This window comes from Cimex lectularius, unplaced genomic scaffold, assembly GCF_000648675.2.
Source record: "Cimex lectularius strain Harlan isolate CLEC.00 unplaced genomic scaffold, Clec_2.1 scaffold171, whole genome shotgun sequence".
Taxonomy (NCBI): domain Eukaryota; kingdom Metazoa; phylum Arthropoda; class Insecta; order Hemiptera; family Cimicidae; genus Cimex; species Cimex lectularius.
In genome coordinates, this window is record NW_019392711.1 from 507,191 (window position 1) to 523,461 (window position 16,271).

The 16,271-nt window shown below is 34.6% G+C and overlaps 3 protein-coding genes across 4 annotated transcripts; all 3 read left to right on the top strand.

The window, feature by feature from the left end:
* Positions 1-78: 78 nt before the first annotated feature.
* Positions 79-3,538, top strand: LOC106667632 (N-alpha-acetyltransferase 20-like). Of its 2 annotated transcripts, XM_014395700.2 has the most exons (8): positions 81-227; positions 1,531-1,678; positions 2,349-2,428; positions 2,518-2,542; positions 2,727-2,817; positions 2,885-3,014; positions 3,081-3,217; positions 3,273-3,538. In XM_014395700.2, exons 3-8 carry the CDS (start codon positions 2,376-2,378, stop codon positions 3,356-3,358), a joined length of 522 nt encoding a protein of 173 aa, XP_014251186.1. In that variant the 5' UTR covers positions 81-227; positions 1,531-1,678; positions 2,349-2,375; the 3' UTR covers positions 3,359-3,538. The 2 variants fall into 2 exon arrangements, with proteins under 2 accessions (XP_014251185.1, XP_014251186.1); XM_014395699.2 differs by lacking the exon at positions 1,531-1,678 and having other exon boundaries at positions 79-227.
* Positions 3,539-4,509: 971 nt separating this feature from the next.
* On the top strand, positions 4,510-9,462 carry LOC106667645 (protein crooked neck). Its single transcript, XM_014395722.2, has 9 exons — positions 4,510-4,639; positions 6,433-6,522; positions 6,581-6,938; positions 6,998-7,166; positions 7,227-7,359; positions 7,418-7,921; positions 7,981-8,127; positions 8,291-8,743; positions 8,814-9,462. Exons 1-9 carry the CDS (start codon positions 4,604-4,606, stop codon positions 8,955-8,957), a joined length of 2,034 nt encoding a protein of 677 aa, XP_014251208.1. The 5' UTR covers positions 4,510-4,603; the 3' UTR covers positions 8,958-9,462.
* A 2,460-nt stretch (positions 9,463-11,922) lies between these two features.
* Positions 11,923-15,579, top strand: LOC106667654 (probable 39S ribosomal protein L45, mitochondrial). The gene is made up of 6 exons (XM_014395733.2): positions 11,923-12,085; positions 12,149-12,265; positions 12,863-13,075; positions 13,137-13,288; positions 15,019-15,217; positions 15,267-15,579. Exons 1-6 carry the CDS (start codon positions 12,059-12,061, stop codon positions 15,507-15,509), a joined length of 951 nt encoding a protein of 316 aa, XP_014251219.1. The 5' UTR covers positions 11,923-12,058; the 3' UTR covers positions 15,510-15,579.
* The last annotated feature ends 692 nt before the right edge of the window (positions 15,580-16,271 follow it).

Consider the following 16,271-nt stretch of genomic DNA (forward strand, 5'->3'; position numbering starts at 1 on the left):
TCATTTTTTTCTATTAAATTATCGTTTGATTCTTGAATCAATGTGAGAATCGTGCGGTTAACGATATCTTATCATTCGAAGGTTATTCTGTTTGACAAGTCGCTGGGCAACTGGTTAGCGACCGGTAACTAATAAACATCAACCACTTGTTTACATACTTTTAATCAGAGAATAACACACAACCAAATAAAATGGAAAAACCTCAGAAAATGCCCAAAGTAGCTAAGGTAAATTTTCACATCTGTACAGTATAAAGAAACTTGACTTATAACAACAAAAGCATTTTAGCCGTTAACCATAAATTAACTACAAAGCGACGGTTTTATACTTAAATTTGTTACTGTTTTTATTTTCTAACATGCTTATGCAGTAATATCTTTAAAAAGTGTATTAATCCTGATGTATATGCACTGCAAAACATATATCATTTGTCTTAAAAGTGCCCTTAGATTAGATTGTATAATATAAGAGCTGGCCTGTTTACGATCTAAGCATCATTGGTCTGTTGTGCATTTCCATTTTTTTTATTCTTGAGCTTCTTGTTAAGCTTAAGGCTTTTTACTAGACCCCAAAGCTTTTTCAAGGAACTGTGTGTATCCTTCAGGCCATGGCCCTCTCCCAGAATTAATAATCTCAGCCTACATAGGCCTCCGCAACAACAGAGGACATGTTCCTCTTTTCTTTTTCTTGGCAATAACTGCACAGGCTTATTTCTGCAACTTCAAGTCTATATATATGCCTGCAGTGTCCAGTCAGTAATTCAACTATTATTCTAGTCGTAGCACGTCCTAGATTTAGTAGTTCTGTCGTTTATGTGATGGTTCTTTGATAAACTTTTTTGCATGCTCTGTCCTGGGCTACATTCCCCTTGAGCTGAGGACTTATTATTTATCCATCCAAATGGATCCACCGTTTTGGCAGTTTCGTAAACTACGTAAGGGTTTAGGAACAACAGGTGTCCTCATCAAACTTTTCTTGGCCAATTTGTCAGCCTCTTCATTTCCCCCTATGCCCTATTTGAACTCGTACCCTGACAACGGCATTTTTCCCAATATCTGACAGGGCTCTAATGCAGTTTCAAAGGACTCAGGTCTGGAAATTGCCTTCAGTGCCATCTGGGTGTCCTATTCTTTTATTAAAATACCCAGACTTTTTATCTCCCTGGCACATAGTCCAATAGCCACAGTTTCCGCTTGGGGGCATATTATCCTAGGCTTAGATAAATTCTAGTACTTGGTTTTTTTTCCATAAATGCCAGCTCTTGACCCTTATTCAGTTTTTGAGCCATCTGTAAACCAGATATGGTCGGGATTAACAGGGATCCATTTTTCCCAGACTGCTCTACAAGGTATTTTGATTAGAAATTTTTTGTCTATTCATTACTTCACAGACCAAAATGAAATCGCACCATTTGAAATATTTAAGTTGGAAATTATCCAGTATTATGCCAAGCATTTTGTTTTATGTTTTCAATTGTATTATTCTGATTTTTGGAGGTCATTCAACTTTAAAGCTTTTTCACCTTTTCAGTTGCCTTAAGGTGGTCAGCGACAGTCGATTTGCTAACTGAAAGATTCTCTGCAAGTTCTCGAACAATTGTTCTGGGATTTTCTTCGAACAAAGCTCACAGAACATCATCTAAGGAAGAAATCCTTCCTTGACCTTCTTTGTCTTAAAGGTTAAAGTCTTCCTCTTTAAATTTTTTAAAACATCTGTGGTCGGTGCTCTCACTCACACTGCCATCGTGGCAGACTTCATTAATGACCATTTGGGCATTATTCTAACCAAATTTAAACTTGTTAAATTACACAAAAATCATGTATTGACATATTAGAAAAGACTAAATTATTCCCAAGGAACGAAATGCTACTGAGGTAAACAAGTATTTTTGTTTGAAAGATGAAAATGAATTGACATCAATTGACAATTGAAAATGAAAAAGTATTGACATCCATACAAAATAATAATCCATCAAACATAATCAGTTTATTATGTAGATGGGTAATTGAAAGGAAACATGAAAACCTTTTCCTGGAAAATCCTATAACTTGGCAAAACACTTTCAATTAAACTCTTGTTTTCTTTCAACTTATAGTTGAGCTCAAATAAATAGTATAGCAAATTAATAAACTAGACGTTACTTAGTCTTCCTCTTTTCACCCCACGTGTCTTCTTTTATTGCTTTGCTTAATAATTGATTAAAGTGAAGAACTCATTTTTTCAATTTTAGCGCCAGAATAATGTTAAGTTCTGTTCAAAATAACCTCCTTTAGGTTAAAAGTAACCTCAGTTTGTCAATATTCCTCCAAAATACCACGTTTCTTTGAAACGCATCCTATTTCTCTCAGGTTTCAGGGGATATTATAAATTGGAGAATGGTCACCCTTAGGCCTTTCACCTGTACGGATCTGCTCCAGATAAATGAAATGTACGTTCATATATATATATTGAAATATCTCTGATGTAAAGGGTGAAAAAACCGGCTTTTTATTGACGAAAATATCGTTTTTTTTACAGAAACCTGGATCCATTGACGGAAACAGTATCCTTTTATAGACACTCTAGCATGACTATGCAAGCGGGGAAGCTACGGTTTGACACGCTTGCTTGGTATATCTTTTTTTTTTTAAACATTAATTTTTGTAACAAAGCCCTCATTAACAAATTGATCATGTATTTGAAATGATTTATGATCTTTTTTAAAACTTTCCTACCAATTATATCAGTATGGAATGCCTTTTTATATGCAGTATTTGGCCCTGTGGCCCGAGTTTTTTAAAGTCGCGGTCTCACCCACAGGAGAATTGATGGGCTACAGTAAGAAATTTTTTGTTTGAAAATAACTTGAATTTTTTTCTTCAATACTCTTTTTTTTACATTTCAGTCATGGGAAAGGCAGAAGGAAAAGGCGAACTTTGGCACGGCCACGTGACCGCATTGACGGTATCACCTAAATACAGGCGGTTAGGAATCGCCGGCATTTTGATGAAATCCTTAGAAGACATATCAGAAAGGTAGAAAAGCGATAATAATGACAATTTTCTATAATATTTATGATGTTTATTTTTACAATCTTACAGGAAAAACTGTTATTTTGTCGACCTCTTTGTCAGGGTCAGTAATAAAAATGCAATAGCCATGTACAAAAAACTAGGCTACACTGTCTACAGGACAGTCATGGAATATTATTCCGGAGAGCCAGATGAAGACGCTTACGGTAATAAAAATAAAAAACCAAAGACAATGAAAACACATTGAATTTTTGTTTACAGATATGAGAAAAGCATTGAGCCGAGACGTCCTGAAGAAATCTGTCGTCCCTTTAGTCCATCCTGTCAAAGCGGAGGATGTCGAGTGAGCTGATTTTTTACACCTGTTTAAAAATGATACCACCTCACAACTGGATTTTCAAAAAAGAAATTGTGTTCTTGATAATATACATTTGAAGGAAGGATAACCTACTTTTAAAAAAAAATCATTAACATAAAAATTTCCTGTAAAATTTTCTGTATAGTATAACTTATGTTTTGTCTGTTTACTTTTTTATCACTGATAATTGTTTTGCAATTAAAAAATATATAAATTATTTTATAATTATAAACCTGCATTATTTTCTGGACAACCCAGTACTAGACCACTTGTCTTTAGTATCTAGTTGCTTTGCTTACACTTAGCTGAATTTCTATCTTGGCAAGTAAAATAGAACTACCACTTTTTCTTTGGTGGTGATAATGTTTCAGGATAGAACAAAATGGATTTTGGATTAACTTCACTGATGAAAGTTACTCGTAAATGCGTAATAGGCATTAGACTTACATAAACTACTTGTTGATATTTTACGCTTATGCATAAATGACTCGTCAACAATGTTCAATATTGTCAAGGAGTATTTTGGATTTGGTTTTTTCGTGTAATACTAATGATTCTGTTTTTAAGATGAAGGCTACCACCCACCATTAGAATTTTGGATAAAAGAATACTATGAATTAACTCATAAGACTGATAGGTCGACCCATTTAAGATTTTTGATTTTGAGAACCTTTCTCGAGAAATAATTGCTGTCGATTGGGACATTATATCATTATCTGTTGTACACCTTTAATGACATAATTCAAAGTCTTATTTATAAATACACTCCAAGGAAGAAAATATACCCATCAATGTGTCCGAGATGGTATGCAAAAGATCTCACCTCCTTGAATAAAAGAAAAGTTATAGGTCATCGTTAGACGTTAATAAAAGAGGACATCTTTTCACTCACTAGTCACTACACTGAGTTTTCTGCTAGTGGCGGGAAGGGAGGAGTTTCGTAATCATGTCAAAATTGATTCTAAAGCAATTATATTTAAAAATGTATTCGAATTTTTTTTAAAATAAACCATTTTTTATTTTGATAATTTTAATTTCCATATAGAATATTTAAAAACAATAGGTATTGGTAAAAAATGTATCGATACCAAGTATCGGTCATATAGCATTTATACATCGATAGTATGAGGTACGTTAGTATTCCTTCGATAACCACTTGAAGGTTTCAACCGTGCTTGGTCTTCGTTGTTTACATACGTTTTCTTCATCAGAGAATAACACGCAACCAAAGAAAATGGAAAAACCTCAGAAAATGCCCAAAGTGGCTAAGGTAAAGTTTAACATCTGTACAGTATAAAGAAACTTGTCTTATAGCAATAAAACATTTCAGCCGTTAACCATAGATTAACTGCAAAGCGACGGTTTTATACTTAAATTTGTTACTGTTTTTATTTTCTAACATGCTTATACAGTAATATCTTTAAAAAGTGTATTAATCCTGATGTATATGCACTGCAAAACATATATCATTTGTCTTAAAAGTGCCCTTAGATTAGATTGTATAATATAAGAGCTGGCCTGTTTACGATCTAAGCATCATTATTGGTCTGTTGTGCATTTTGAATTTGTGACTGTTTTTATTTTCTGACATGCTTATACAAAAATATCTTTGAAACAAAATGTATTAATTGTGCTGTATATTCACTGCAAAACATACCGTTTGTATGAAAAGTACCCATAGATTAGATTGTATAATATAGGAGCTGGCCTGTTTACGACCTACGCACCAGTGATCTGTTGTGCATAACCATTTTTTCCTCATTAAGCTTAAGGCTTTTTACTAGACCTCAATGAACCGTTTGTATCCTTCAGGCATTGGCTTTTCCTCTCTCAGGATTAGGAATCACAGCCTACATAGCCTTCGCACCAACAGAGGACACGTTTTGGTTTGCCTCTTCTTCTTGGCAATATCTGCATAGGCTTGTTTCTGCCACTCTGAGTGTGTACATATTCTTCCGGAATCTGCAGTGTCCAGCCAGCAGGCCAACTATTATTCTAGTCGTAGCACGTCCTAGATTTAGTGTTCTGTCATTAGTTTCTGTGATGCTTCTTTGATAAACTTTTTTACATGCCTCTGTCCCGGGCTACATTCCCATTGAACGGAGGACTTGTCACTTGAACATTGTCTAATGGATCAACGTTTTTGGCAGTTTGGTAAGCCACAACAGGTGTCCTCAACGAACTTTCCTTGGTCAATTTGTCGGTCTTTTCATTGTCTCTCTGCCCTAGGTGCCCTGGTACCCAGGCAAGGGTAATTTTGTTATTTTCCCAATGTCTGTCTGACAGGTCTCTAATACAGTCCCAAATGACTCTGGACTTTACAGCTGATGCAGCCCTTACCTTCAGTGCTGCCTGGCTGTCCGAGTCGATGGTTGTTTTTCAATTTCAAAATTTCCTAGAAAGAAAGAAAAATTATCTCTCAATACTCTAGTTAAATTATTAACTGATAATATTGAAAGGCCAAAATGCATCTGACATACTAAAACAACACTGTATGTAGACTAAAATGATCAGATACGACTGTTGTAGACTACAGATCCCAAAAGAAATTTCAAAATATTTTTAATTAATGTATAATTGAGAAATTTCTTCAAAAGGTTTTTGGCGTTAAAAACCAGTAATTTTACCGTTTACAATCATACTGGTCTGCCTAATTGTTTGTCATTTGGCCACAAACACTCTGTTGATGATAGTAAAAGGGTGAAACATATTGGACAGACCAAAACATCGACAAAAATCACACTAAAATGTGTAGACTAATTACTGCTAAGCACTATAGCCACTTTTGCGGCTTTCAGTTTAGCTAGGTCTCTTTTGTTCATTGTGAAATGTGAAGAGTGTGTCGGTGGTTATAACCAAACTTCAACTCAACCAAGCTACAGACTTTTTTTGTAAGAAATGGTGCTTGGATTTTTTTAAGGTTGTAATACAATTGAAAAGTTTTATATACTCAGATACAAGTACTAGACAATCATGGCATGTATTTTTTTAAATTTAATAGTAAAATTAGAAAGATTTTAGTTAATATTATTGAGCACTAAATTATTGTACTATGTTAACTAGGTCAAGAATAAAGCACCTGCAGAAATTCAGATTACTGCTGAGCAGCTGCTGAGGGAGGCGAAAGAGAGGGATTTGGAAATCGTTCCACCTGTAAGTATACTTGAATTGAATGTCTTATTGTTTGACTCAACCTTTTGTTTTTCTTCAGCCACCCAAGCAGAAAATCTCCGACCCAGAGGAACTTGCTGATTACCAGCACAGGAAGCGCAAGGCTTTCGAGGACAATATAAGAAAAAACAGAATGGTAATAAGCAACTGGATAAAGTATGCACAATGGGAAGAGAGCCAAAAACAGGTCGACAGGGCGAGGTCGATATACGAAAGAGCGCTTGATGTCGACCACAGGAATATCACCCTCTGGTTGAAATACACCGAGCTTGAAATGCGTAACCGTCAAGTAAACCATGCCAGGAATCTGTGGGATAGAGCAGTCACGATTCTGCCGAGGGCAAACCAATTTTGGTACAAGTATACCTACATGGAAGAAATGCTTGGCAACATTGCAGGTATGCCGGTTTGAGATTGTTTTAAATTAAAAAGAGTTGTATTAATTTTTTGTTTTAAGGTGCTCGTCAGGTTTTTGACAGGTGGATGGAATGGGAGCCGGAAGAGCAGGCCTGGTTGACATACATTAAATTTGAACTGCGCTATAAAGAAATTGAACGGGCAAGGGCCATATACAATAGATTTGTCATGGTTCATCCTGATGTTCCAAATTGGATTCGTTTTGCCAAGTAATTTATTAATTAATAAATATTTAATTATAAATTGACTTTTTTTTTTACTTTTTTTAGATTTGAAGAACGACAGGGCTTTATATCAGGTTCAAGAAAAGTTTATGAACGTGCCGTTGAGTTCTTTGGTGAAGATATAATTGATGAAAGGCTCTACATCGCATTTGCTAAGTTTGAAGAGGCCCAACGTGAAGTATGCTGATTTATAACAACTTTTTAGACCATTGTTTAAAAAAAAATGAAATTTTCAGCATGACAGAGCGAGAGTTATTTATAAGTATGCACTTGACAATTTGCCGAAAGACAAAACCGCTGACATATACAAGGCATACACAATTCACGAAAAGAAATACGGCGATAGGACTGGAATTGAAGATGTTATTGTTAGCAAAAGGAAATTCCAGTACGAGGAAGAGGTCAAGGCCAATCCGAACAATTACGACTCGTGGTTCGACCTCCTGCGTCTTGTCGAGGAAGAAGGCGAGACAGACGTCATCCGGGAGACATACGAAAGGGCCATTTCAAACGTTCCCCCCTCAAAGGAAAAGGACATGTGGAGGCGTTATATATATTTGTGGATCAACTACGCCCTTTATGAAGAATTGGAAGCTCAGGATGAAAACCGCACACGTCAAATTTACCGCATGTGCTTGGAGCTCATTCCTCACAAGATCTTCACCTTTAGCAAAATTTGGCTCCTGTACGCCCACTTTGAAATCAGACATAAAAACCTTCCGGCCGCCAGAAAAAGCCTGGTAAGAATTTTACATAATTCAGCAAATAGTTAATTTTATTAACAATGGTTTTGTTTTAGGGCATGGGTTTGGGCATGTGTCCTAGAGACAAATTATACAGGGGGTACATCGATTTAGAAATTCAATTAAGAGAGTTTGACAGATGTAGAATTTTGTATGAGAAATTTTTAGAACATGGTTCTGAAAATTGCATCACTTGGATGAGAGTAAGTGTTTTATTTTTTTACAAAAAACATTTGTACTTCTTATATTCAATTAAATTATATCTTTTCTTTCCTAATAAATAAATATAAGCTTAGATCAACTTATTTTTTTCCATATCTGTTTATTTTGTTATTAATTTTGTAAAGTAACAATTTTCTTGTTTAGTTTGCAGAATTAGAAACATTGCTTGGTGATTTAGACAGAGCAAGAGCAATTTACGAGCTAGCTGTCAACCAGGCAAGGCTTGACATGCCTGAGATTTTATGGAAGGCATACATTGACTTTGAAATCAGCATAGGAGAGCCGCAAAACGCCAGATTGCTTTATGAGAGGCTTTTGGAAAGAACACACCACATCAAGGTCTGGATGAGCTACGTCCAATTTGAGATGACGCACAGTCAAGACGAGGGGCTCGACCCAGTATCACTCGCAAGGAAGATTTATGAAAGGGGCAACACTGCCCTGAGAGAATCGGGCGAAAAGGAAGAAAGGGTCCTTCTGCTCGAAGCGTGGAGGGATATGGAAAAGAACCACGGCGATGATATCAGTCTTGCCAAAGTCGAAGCTAAGCTCCCGAGGAGAGTCAGGAAAAGGCAGAAAGTCATCAGTCCCGACGGAGTAATTCAATTTTCACTCAATATTTATAAATCTAATGTATTTTTATTTTATTACATTTTTTTTTCTCTAGGTTGAAAGTGGTTGGGAGGAGGTGTTTGATTATTTATTCCCTGAAGATGAGGCGATCAAGCCTAACTTAAAACTTCTAGAAAAAGCCAAGCTTTGGAAGAAAAAACAAGAAGAAATCACTCCTACAGAAGAAATCAAAGAGTGATTGAAAGATTAATTTAAGGCTTATAAAAAAAGTTTATATATATTTTTTTAAATTGCAAAACAATTATCGGTGATAAAAAAAAGTACACAGACAAAACATACGTTATATTATATAAAAAAGTTAATGTTAACGGTTGTTTTTAAAAGTAGGTGGCCCTTCAAATGTATTTTATCAAGAACACAATTTCTTTTTTGGAAATCTAGTTGAGAAGTGATAAATAGTTTTAACCGGAGTAAAAAATAAGCTCAATCGACATCCTCCGCTTTGACTGGCTGTAAACAAAAATTTATTGATGTTGATTTGTTTTCCAGTTTTTATTACAGTAAGTGTCTTCACCTGTAATATTCCATTACTGTCCTATAGACAGGGTAGCCAAATTTTTTGTACATGGCTATTGCATTTTTATTACTGACCCTAACAAAGAGGTCGACAAAATAACAGTTTTTTCTGTATGATTGTAAAAATAAACACTGTAAATATTGTAGAAAATTATATGTTTTTTTTTTTATATTTTTTTAACCTTTATGATGATCTTTTAGAAATTTCATCAAAATGCTGACGATTCCTAACTAATAGAAATGATGAATGTTTTGGAGTGAGTGCGGTGTTCAATAATTTTAAAAAGCTAGTTTCTACTCATAGTAAGTTGTTTTTAACCATCCGGATTGTGAACTTATAGCTCATCATCAGGTTGAAGGAGTTCTACAACCATCTCTCGGCATGAATTGTAAAAGATCACTTTGAGCTATAAGCTCGAAATCCAGAATGTTAAAACAACTTACTGTAAGTAGGAACTATCTTTTTAAAGGGATTCCTAACTAGTATCAATGTGGTCATAGGGCCATTTAGGAAAAAACATCAAAATGGATTTTTTACATAAACACCTACAAAACCTTTTGAATTAATCCACATTGTCACCATTACTTTAGAAAATGTAAATGTTTTACCTTGGGTGGCATTTTGTTCACTCACCAAATTTCCAATAAACCCATTATTACAAATTGCCTATGTCCTATTCATATTAACAGTTTCCCTATTAATTTTTGTCCAAAAGTTAAAAATCTCGGCATTATTTTTAACTCTAAGCTTATATTGCATGACTATGTGAGCTTTATTATTAAAAAGATCTACTCGAGCACCCACTCTCTTCAAGCCTTAGCTTTTTCACTCCACGGAAAATTAGAGTTTTTATTAAATCCATAATAATTCCTTGATTCTATTGCTGTAGTGCTATTTTTTCACTTTCCTTCAATCTGCTCATCGCCTTCAAATTGCTTACCATTCCAGCATTAGATACAGTTATGTTCTTAAACCGAGAGAGCTTATTTCTTTCTTTGTTAATGTCTTCAGTATCTTTAACATTCTAAACACTTATAAACTTAGTTTTAATTTATACATTTAAAGTTAAATCAAATAAATAGCCTCGATATCTATCAATTTTTCCCCTCATTCCTTATCCAAATACACCAATCACATCCTTCAGAATTGCAGGGTCAAGACTATGGAATTTGCAACCTCAGGAAGTAGTTCTGCTTCCTCGCTGGCTTGTTTCGTGTCCATAGCATCTGAGTTTTTAAAAATGACATGAATCATATCTTTTTCTCTTTCTGCTTTTCTTTTGTAATGTGGTTTCATCATTAACTTTTATTATGTGTGGTATTTAGTAACCATTAATTAATGATTAATTGGAGAAAATGAGTTTATACAATGAGTGCATCTAAAATTTCTGCCATTGTATAAACTCATTTTTTCACATCTTACAAAGTATTTGTATAATTTAAACAATGTTTATAAATCCCTGGCCCTGAAGATGATCTAAATAAAGATTGAAACGTTGGCATGATAAAGAAATTTTTTTTCTAAACCTACATCACACCAAGACTGCATCTCACGATCTCCAAATAATCATTATTTTATTATATTTACAAAACTTAGTTTATTTCTAATATAAGTACATGTAAGGGGCATAAAGCCCTATTTGTACCTTTAAAATAAATAAATAAAAAATTGCAATAAAACAAAAATAACAAAAAGTTTCAATTTCATTCATCATCAGGAAGTAGTTCTGCTTCCTTGCTGGCTTGGTTCGTGTCCATAGGATCTGAGTTTTTAAAAACGAAATGAATCATCTCCTTTTCTTCCTTCTTCCTTTTCTTTTTCGATTTTACTTTTTTTCTTTTTCTGCTTTTTTTCGTATTGTGTTTTTATCATTCGATTATAAATAATTAATATTTTAAAGAATATATTATTGTTATATGAGTTATTGTTATTTTTATGTTATTTTCCATAATTATTAAACCAACAGGATAGGCCAGTGCAGAATCACGCATCAATTTAATAGTCTAAAATTTGTGTTTTTTGAGAACAAGCTTTGCTCTTGTCACGTCATCTTTTTCAAAATCCGCTAATGCTTTTTAGCTATCTTTGGTTCGCAAAGCCAGTTCAGGCGCAGAAATGTATTGCACTGCAAAGCTTTCTGGCTCTAGTATAGGTGCTGATTGAAAGATTTCAAACAATCAAATTTGATCAAAATTCAAAATCAATTATTATTTTACTATGTTTTTATTTCTAATATATGTACATATAATGGGGATTAAAGCCCTATTTGTACCTTAAATAAATTTTATACAGTTACTTTTCTATTTGTTGTACATTTTCTATTGTATTATTTTATTGTTAATATTAGCTTACATTGTTAACTTAATTTTCTACATATAAAAACAATACAAAAATTACAAAAAGTAGTGGCTGCCCGTTAAATAAATACCAAATAGGCCCTATAACGGAACACCTTTAGAAATAAATTTTAAAAAAGGAGGGGAAAGAACGTTCTTAATTTACAATCGAATTATAAATTAGTGGTAATTGTTTGTTTTATTGTTTTCTCAGTGATTTTAACGTATTTTAAAGGAAATTATTACTTAATAATATCAATACGGGTGGTTCATTATTAAATTTTATTAGTTATTATTTTTATGTTGTGCGACTTGGGGAGGTTGCAACATGCAGTGACTCCCTGTTATCACGGGGACTTGGAATGATTAAATTTAGATTTATTTACCGCACTATTTTTAATTATAATTAAGTTGCATTAAACCGACATGATCGGCTTACGGCAGTGTATACAGGCAAGTGATATTAAGTTTCTAACTATTTATTCTTAATTGACTGTTCGGTTTACTTTTTTGCAGAAAGTCACTTGTGGGCAAACTCTAAGACTCCTCGAAGGTCCTTGTGCTTTAAATCTAACTCACATACGTACTACAAAGCACTGGCATCCCAAATTCAAGAAACTAAGAGCTCAGAAGGTAAAATTCAAATTGTGCATTTTTGTATAATTGACAGAGTTAGAGACATTGAATATCGTCTATTTCATACAAGGACAGGAGGGTATGCCAGTTGGACCAATGAATTGTGAAACCCTACCCTGTTTGATCAATATTTGTAGCCCGGTTGTACCGACATGATTCCGCAATGTTGTAGTTCGTATTCGGTGGGGTTGAAGCCCATATTTGTGGGGAAATGCGGAGTCCTCTTCTATGTAATTCATGAGGACATAGTAGCTGAATTCTAACACATATACTGGTGCATCGGCCATCAATGAGTGAATGTGTTATACACGCTTGTTGGGGGTCAAAAGTTCAGCACAATGCATGGCACGGAGTTAAATTCATCATTTACAAGAATATGAAGGTTTGGTGTTTTGGTCTACAGGGTCAAAGATAAGAGGTACAGCAGGGTTCTACGCTCGGTCCTTTTGTCTCACGATTGGTCCAACTGGGAATCCCCCATGTACAGTACAATTACTATAATACCTATGTAGTCGTAATGAACTGGCGATGTAGTGACCTAGTTTTAAATTTAAAATGATATTCAAATGACTCATGCTTGTACTGGATTTGCAGTTTCTGAAAGTTAAACTCATCGATTTTCAAAAGCTTCAAAAACCCATCGAAGAACTGTCTAGAGAAGAGATCAGAAGTAAATTGAAAGAAAGAGGTGTTTTGCCGGATAGACCTTGGCAAGAACGTCCCATTTACATCAGTTCGACAGGAACAATTTTTGAACCGTATGTTCCACCAGAAGGCGATGGAAAGATCTCACCTATTACAACACAGGTTTTGATAAAGTCAGTTTTATTCCTATTTGTCCATTCTCTTACAGTAAGGCTTTCACTAGGGTGCCAAACAAAAAATTGAGTACTTGGAGAAAAAGAGTAAATCTATGATGGCGCTGAGGAAGCTGAGAAAATTTGATGATGATTTTGAAATAGATTTTTTTCTCAATGAAGCTCAAATTATTTATGTCAAATCCCATCAGGCAATGTGCAAGTAAGTGTATCATAATTTAAATTAATGAGAAAACAAATATTTGAAAAGAAGAAAAATATTGTATACAATCCATTATATTTCATGGTCCGATTGACCAAATAACTTTTTTCAATTAATTAATCTTTTTATGTAACGTATTGGTTAAAATGACCCAGCCGAAGGTAGTGGGTTCAAATCCCGCTCTTGACACTGACTTTTTCATTTCAACCAATACCTTGCATAAAAAGATTAATTAATTGTATACAAAATTGAACTTCGCAACTATTAACGTGACATACTTGCTTTTAACCTTTTCAGTACTGATTTTCACTGGTAAAATGCATTCCCCTGCCTATCGCCTCGACCACTTTGTGACTCCACCAGCCTGATTTATTTTTTATTGTGCATCAAATTTAAAATCATTCACTTTGAATGGATCTTACTCTTTTTATGCTGCACCTATTATGAGCAAAAAAGAGAGAGGGGGAGGGAGGGTGGGAGAGAGAGAGAGAAATAACACGAACAAAGTTGTATTTATTTGAAAATTTGACTAAAAAAGTCTTTGTTATGTATTTTAGAACCTAATAACCAAAATACAAAACAACTACTCATTACTGATTTATTTAGCTCAACTCTACACAAGTATGTACACACATAAGTACAAAGTTGAAAAATATATCTATACACAAAAAGACAACAAAAACAAAAATATATTACAAAAAGTGGTGTGAATGTAAACGATATAAAATTAAAACTGAAGGCACTGAGCAGACAACAGGCTTAAAATGATAAAAACAATTTGGACAAGAGATCTTTAGTGACTTAGAGCCTCCCTGAGAAGGGCCGGTGATGTGAAATGTAGAGCTGATAGTTGAGGCTGGGACCATGTATGTATTATTGGTAGAGGTCCGTGAGTCTGAGAGAGACTGAGGTTTGGGGCTGTGGTTAGATATCTTAAGTCAGTAGTCAAAAAAGGGACTCGGGCAACACGTAGCCAAGAGTAGCAGGTGACCGGTAGTCGAGTCAGCTGTGAGAAGGCGAGAGTGAGGTTGATGCTGTGAGTGCCCTTGCTGTTGAGCTGGTATAGAAGACCTGGTGGATACTATATAGAGCTCATCAGGGAGACAAGTCTGGAGTCAGCAGCGCTCCTGCTTACATATGGAATTGCTCCACTCTGATTGTCTGCAGAGTGGAGACCAAGGCCATTCCTGAAATGGTGACACCTAGTGGATGCCATGGTATATGCAGGTGGTCACCACAAGGACAATCTGGTAGGAAGTATAGAGGGTTAGTTCACAGTGGCTTGCAAAACCATAATCAAAAATTAAGTTTACTTTGTAAAAACAATGTATAGTGCTATCCAATGTAATCTGGGTATATATTCATTCTAACATTGTATCTTGGTCTGCTTGTTCTCACTTGCTGTCAAAAATTAGACAACCTCTCTAATTAAACTAGTGTCTTGCTTGTTTGTGTCTTGACTACCTACTTAAGATGTCTGACCTCGGCCCTAAACCTCAGTCAATTGGTCGCTCAGTCTCACCGACCTCTACCAACAACATACATGGTCCCGGACTCAAGTACCAGCTCTAAATTTCACATCACCGGCCCTTCTCAGGGAGGACACAGGGGGGCTCTAAGCACAGACTTTATCCCAAATGTTAAAAGATTTCAGATTGAAATGTACCAGGATGAAATAATCAGATAACAAAATGCAATATTTTTAGTTTAAAAAAAAATTTCCTTCACAGTAAAGATCCTGATGAATTAAGACTGTATGTTACTGAACGAGCGTACCCAGAAGTGGTATCAAATATAGGAGACAAAACTTTACATTGGAAATTTGTGGAGTCTATAGAACCAGCCAAGTTAGTGCACATACGTTGCACAGATGTCATTGAGAAAGAAAACATGTTCTGCCAAATTACTGTCAGATTCCACACTCGACAGGTAACAATTAACATTACTAAAATCCATATGCTCCTAATGCCTGCTGTAGATTCTAGCGATATATGATAGATTTGGACGGCTGATGCATGGACATGAAGAACTGCCCAAGGATGTACTAGAGTATATCGTTTTTGAGAAGCATATCTCTAATAAGTATGGCAGATGGAGGGTACACGACAAGATCATACCAAACTGGATGCCATTAAAAGAGCCAGTGAAGAAAACAATCATGGTTCAGCAAGATAAAGAAGAAAGTGTTCAACCAGACAATCAACTCGTTACCACAGCTTAACAGATTCTGCTGAACCTTCGATCTTAGAAAATGTGTATATGTTGTTTTAATAAAAGGGAATTTGATTTTATTGTTTATTTACCTTACAAAATGTACAATTAATAAATTTTGTATGTCTATTTTGACATGAATATTGTTTATTTGTGCTTATTTTTCTCAAGATATTTTACCAAATGTATTTGATGCAGGTGTAGGTCTGCGCATCCATGAACAATTCATGTTATGACTCATATAGATTACACTCAAATGCGTTTCGGAACAATCAAGAGTTCCTCACTGAAGATGATGTATTTAAGTTATTCAACCTACCTGAGTAAAGATAGACCCCAATAAGTAACCCAGTTCGGTTCAACATGAAAAATGTCCTAGTCTTTTTTATATTAAAAAAACCTATCCATTTTAAGAAATATCTGACCATATTTTAACACTGATTAAGGAGGACAAAGCAGACAAAATACAAAATGCTCCCTGAAAATTTTAAACCTTAATAATTATTTATTAAATATTATTGTTTAAAAAATGAATGTGCCCAATAAGCAAAATGCTGGAATTAAACCTTTTTACTTTATTTTTCAAAATCCCTTAAATCATTGTTTTTCCTTCAGTAAAAACATAATTTCTAATAAATTTTAACGCAATTTATAATAAAAATAAAATAAAATGCTAGGGAAAGTAAATTCTTCAAAATTGGCAATATCCCTATTAATTGTTGAACAGTTTAGCTGACCAATAGGCAAATTATCAAAATCAAACCACTAGAAC

Excerpts from the sequence above, each read along its gene's own strand:
- LOC106667654 (XM_014395733.2), top strand. The coding sequence starts at position 12,059 with ATGATCGGCTTACGGCAGTGTATACAG. Across the intron at positions 12,266-12,862 it reads AGAAACTAAGAGCTCAGAAG|TTTCTGAAAGTTAAACTCAT; the intron begins GTAAAATTCAAA and ends CTGGATTTGCAG. Across the intron at positions 15,218-15,266 it reads TCAGATTCCACACTCGACAG|ATTCTAGCGATATATGATAG; the intron begins GTAACAATTAAC and ends TGCCTGCTGTAG.
- LOC106667632 (XM_014395699.2), top strand. The coding sequence starts at position 192 with ATGGAAAAACCTCAGAAAATGCCCAAAGTAGCTAAG. Across the intron at positions 2,818-2,884 it reads AGGAGAATTGATGGGCTACA|TCATGGGAAAGGCAGAAGGA; the intron begins GTAAGAAATTTT and ends TTTACATTTCAG. Across the intron at positions 3,015-3,080 it reads TTAGAAGACATATCAGAAAG|GAAAAACTGTTATTTTGTCG; the intron begins GTAGAAAAGCGA and ends ACAATCTTACAG.
- LOC106667645 (XM_014395722.2), top strand. The coding sequence starts at position 4,604 with ATGGAAAAACCTCAGAAAATGCCCAAAGTGGCTAAG. Across the intron at positions 6,939-6,997 it reads AATGCTTGGCAACATTGCAG|GTGCTCGTCAGGTTTTTGAC; the intron begins GTATGCCGGTTT and ends TTTTGTTTTAAG. Across the intron at positions 8,744-8,813 it reads AAGTCATCAGTCCCGACGGA|GTTGAAAGTGGTTGGGAGGA; the intron begins GTAATTCAATTT and ends TTTTTTCTCTAG.